Source organism: Cucurbita maxima, unplaced genomic scaffold, assembly GCF_002738345.1.
Source record: "Cucurbita maxima cultivar Rimu unplaced genomic scaffold, Cmax_1.0 Cma_Scf00022, whole genome shotgun sequence".
Lineage (NCBI taxonomy): Eukaryota > Viridiplantae > Streptophyta > Magnoliopsida > Cucurbitales > Cucurbitaceae > Cucurbita > Cucurbita maxima.
Window position 1 is genome coordinate 3,149,563 of NW_019272038.1, and position 4,744 is coordinate 3,154,306.

The 4,744-nt window shown below is 35.5% G+C and overlaps 1 protein-coding gene across 1 annotated transcript in view; it reads left to right on the top strand.

The window, feature by feature from the left end:
* Positions 1-191: 191 nt before the first annotated feature.
* LOC111496395 (calcium-transporting ATPase 3, endoplasmic reticulum-type) overlaps positions 192-4,744 on the top strand; it is a 26,917-nt gene continuing 22,364 nt past the window's right edge. The window contains exons 1-4 of the mRNA XM_023146807.1: positions 192-349; positions 647-697; positions 806-839; positions 1,787-1,804. Of these exons, the coding sequence (XP_023002575.1) occupies positions 317-349; positions 647-697; positions 806-839; positions 1,787-1,804 (136 nt within the window). The 5' untranslated portion in view covers positions 192-316. The remainder of the gene's footprint in view (positions 350-646; positions 698-805; positions 840-1,786; positions 1,805-4,744) is intronic.

The window sequence follows — 4,744 nt, forward strand, 5'->3', positions numbered from 1 at the left end:
AAAAAAAAAAAAAAAAAAAAAAAAAAAAAAAAAAAAAAAAATTGGTGAATGTTGGGCATGCCCATAAAAGCTTGGCATTGGGCCAATATAGCAACAGTTATGGATTGTTTTGGGCCAGCGGGAAATATGGAGGGCGCGCGTCGACTATTGAAGCCATCGTTACTTTCCATTTACGAAACCAACAGTTTACTTGATTCATTTCGTTTCATTTCATTCTTTTTCGGATCTCAAGCAGGCATTGCTGTAGGAACAGAATTTGGAAGCTGTAGCTGGGTGCAACTCCACTCTCGCTGTCAGTGAAGCCGCCCATTGGAAAATGGAGGACGCCTTTTCCAGATCCATCTCTGAGGTTTGCATTGCTCTTTCACTCACCTTGTCTCCCTTCCGCTTCCTTTTATCCGACTTTGAATCAAACTCTACAATTCGCCTTCACAACACCATTGATTCGGAGCACTGGAAGGAAATTACACAGTTTTATTCGAATTGTGGATTAAGACCCATTTGATAATTTATTGAGTTTTGTGTATAAATCCGCTTGTTGCTTCGAATTTATTGCTCTCTCCATTCAACAATTATCTTGCATTTTCTGATTTAGATGTTTGAATTCCTAGTGCAATTTTACATTCGGTGTTCTATGTTCGAACAGGTCTTGGGATTTTTTGGGGTTGACCCATCACAAGGTCTCACAGACGATCAGGTATTGGGAATCCTGAGTCATGCACAATATTGATTGATGTTCATCCAAGTTTCAAATTAAGCTGCGTATGGTTAATTTTGTTGTAAAGAAACTTCTTTACCATTTCAGGTTTTGCATCATGCTAGAGTTTATGGAAAAAACGGTACGTTTTCCGACCCTTGTTCTAGACCGTCAGTCGTACTTCCAAAATTGTTCCTCTCTATTTTTGACTCCAAAGTAAATAAATTTGGTTGATAGTTATCGAATATGGAGGTTATTTCGTATGTTGGTAGTTTACTTAGTGAAAAGTGGAGGCAAAGTGTTTGCTGTTTTGAGTATTGTTTTGATCAGATGGACAGTTCTATTGGTCAAATGAGATAAAGAACTAAATTAAGTATTCTGTCACTGACTGTTGTTTGTTTGAGTCCTAAAAACTTCTCATAGCAGTATCTACTTTCCAGGATAGTCAATGCTGTAAGGCGGTCTTCTATCATTCTTTTTAGTGCGTTCTATTGATGAATGCGGGATTTCTCTATTGAATTCGATTTTAATCTAACAAGATGATTAGGAAAATGTTTTCTTTTTAAGGCATACATATTTAGGAGGATCCATAGTGATGTTTGACTGTCCTACAACCGGTTTGCAGGGTTTTAATGATTTTGGTATTCTAACTAAATTTTCATTGAAGCATTTATTTTCTAAAACAGCATTACACTATGTGCATCGTTCATTGTTTTCACAGTATTTAGCATAAAGTAGTTGGAATCCAGATGAAGGTTCTGTTTATTATACGTCTTATAAGCTTGAAGAGGAAAGCATGTGGAAAACTATCCATTCAATTCATGCTTTTAATGGCATACAATTAGTTTTTTAAAGTAAAAGAAATTGGGTACACGTGAGGTTACGTCCCCCGAAAAGAAAAACAAAGGGAACCTGGTTGTTTATTTATAATATGTTGATAACCTATTCCTGTTATGTTGCTTGGTTCGCTTCCAATTAGCCACTTTTCCATCTTTATCTACCAAGTTTGATGTAACATTATAATTCATTATCTGCTTTCTCTAATGTTTTTGTTTTCTCTTGAATTGCATGATTCATCATCGCTTCCAGTGCTACCTGAGGAGAAAAGTAAGTAGCGGATTTATTGGCTTCTTTATCTGCACGTTTTTGTCTTGCATTCCTTTTCCTTTTGTGTGAAATGATATTTATTTATCTTTTTTTTGAGGAAATTTATGCAGTCATTTTTTTCTTCTTTTGATAAGGCTGTATGATGGATCAAAAGTTCTCAAGTGTACAAAGTCTAAATATTGAGCGATTAAAAATTTTCTAGCCCAATCCCAATGAAAAACGGTTTCTCATAAAAAGAAATCTCTAGGCTAAAACCCTATAACGAAGTGTGGTTGTTTAAATGTTGGATTGAAAGTACTATTTCCTGCTATTTTTCTAATATATGGTTCCGCCCATTATTATCACTTTTATCAGTTTTACTATGTTAATATGATTGTCATCTTGCCCGACTCTAGTTTTTGAATCCAGCAACCAGCAGAATTTTACAGCTGTTTTAGGAAATTTGGATGTATTTATGTTTATTTTTTTTTTCCCTATCACCATTGCCTTCAAATACTGTGAAGAGGATTCAGATTTGAAAAAGAATCTTGTTATTTAACGGCTTATATAAACTATTATTTTTATACGTTTTTATGTTGAGCTGCGTCCTTTAATGAGTATCTATCATTAAATTGGTTTAACTCCTTGTGCTTCCCGGCTGAATCTTTCCCATGAATCCACATTTGTACAAAATTATACGAGAGAAGGTGAATGAATTGGGAGAAAAGGACCCCATAAAAGAGAACATACAGGCAATATAATCATATTTTGGAAGGAAGGATTATAAAGATAAGGTGGAAGCAACTGAAGGGGATCATTGTCAATTTAGTGATTCTCTTGAAAACAAATACAAGAACCATTTCTGATCAAGAAATTCATGAGGGAGCAAGTTAGACGCTGAAAGCTGGCTTTTAAGAGGTTTCTGGATGTTCCATTATTCATTGCAATCAGAACAAACCAGTGGATTAACACTCATACTAAGTAATTACTTCATGCCTCACGATTGTTGTTAAGGTAAAAAACTATAATTGCTCAGCCAAGAGAGCAATATTCTTTCCCAACCGGCAAACCATCCTCCTCAGAAGCTCTTACAACTGGTTCCCACTGAACCAGATGGTCTGTTCTCCTCCCTTTATTACCCCTTGCAAAATTCTCTCGTCATTATTTCCGAATTGGCACCAATACAGGAGGGAGTTCTAGATGGGGATAGGATAAGAAATAATGTGAGATGATGATAAATCTTCCCCCAAGAAAAATAGGCTTTCTTTCAACACGAAATACACTTTCAAACCTTTTCTGCCACTAAAACATAAAAAGATACCCATCTAGGATATGACCTCTAGGAAGGCCCAATTCACTAAGCTACTTACCGAGCAAAGAAGGTCTACCATTAACATTGATTATGAAATATTTCTCCCAATTCATTTTCCAATCGGTAATAGACAATATATTATGCAAAAACCTATGAGAATCATCGTTTGGAATGTAATCAGATGGTTTTGTTAGCAAAATGCAATTGATTAAGATGATCCTCATCTCTCCCCACTCAAGGACCTCGCGTTGAGTCTATCACTTAGCCTTACCCTCTACCATCATTCAAAATAGAAAAATTAGCCAAACATAAAAAATTTCCACCTAAATTCTCCAATGAGATTCCAAATCCTTCTTGAAAAGGACCCTGTCCAAGAAACTCCAATACGTTATCATAAATGTTAAAGATGAATCCTTCCCACTTATGAATTTCATAATCCTCAATGGCTTTGAAAGAAATGATGAGTAAAAACCTCGTCAAGGATTTTCTGTCCAGTCCGAAAGACATCTAATTACCACTAGTTGTGTGGGGGGTATGGGATATATACCTTCTACATTCTATTGGCTAGGGCCGTACCAACTAGTCACCAAGATTGTAGGCCGGAAATCCTCTACTTTATGTGCATTCAACCTCTTAAGTAGAGGACAAATGTAATCTCATTCGTGAGTTTTACCCATCTCATAAAATTTGTTAAATATCTTCAGCAAATTCCCACCTCTTGACCTCTCAACTAGCCTAGAAAAATGTGCAAGTGAAACCATCAGGACTAGACACCCGTAGCCCCTCAAAACTAAGGCCATTCTCTGGATCTCTTCCAATGTTATTTGATTTTCTATCAATGAGGACAAGAAGATTCCAGTTCATTAATGAAGGAAGTGTTTAAGGACGAGGAGGGTACCATCTACCTTAAAGTCAGGATCTCTTGAAAGAATTTCTTCGTTATTGGTAACATGGGAGTCAATCAAGTTTCCGCGTCTCCTAAAATTAGCTATTATAAAGAGTAAATGTGCAGACTCCCTCTTGCATCTGTTACACTCTAGATTTCCATCTCCAACTAGTTTCCTCCTTTTGAAGTAGTAATTCAACTTACCCTTAAGCCTGAGCAAGAAATAGCTATTCAATTGCTCAAGTGAATTGAAGAGATAAAGATTCTAATTTATAACAGGCTGGTGTTGTGTTTCCTTGTGTAGGAAGTTTACTTTGGTGATTTGGTTCCCCTGGATGGAAAGTGATCAATTTTCTCCTTTTTAATGCAGACATCACTGGAAATGTGAGAGAATTCTAGTTTCTCAAGATTGAGATGTACCGCTTTATGAATTTGAAGTCTTTCTACCAATTCACCGTACTAGACCTCCAAAGATTTTTTTTTTTTTAAAGGTTGTTGTAGCCACACATTTTTCAAAATATAAGGACAAAGGTCCCCCTAAACAACATCAGTAGTGGTTAAAATTGGTGTTTACGAGGGTATAGAATGGATCGACTCCTATAATAATTAATTTATACGGAAGAAAATAATGAAGAAATTTTACATGCTTGTTCATATTCTTTGGAGATGAAACTTCTCTCATACTGTTTGAAGTCTCTCTTTTTTTTTTTTTTTTTTTTTTTTTTTTTTTTTTTTTTTTTTTTTTTTTTTTTTTTTTTTTTTT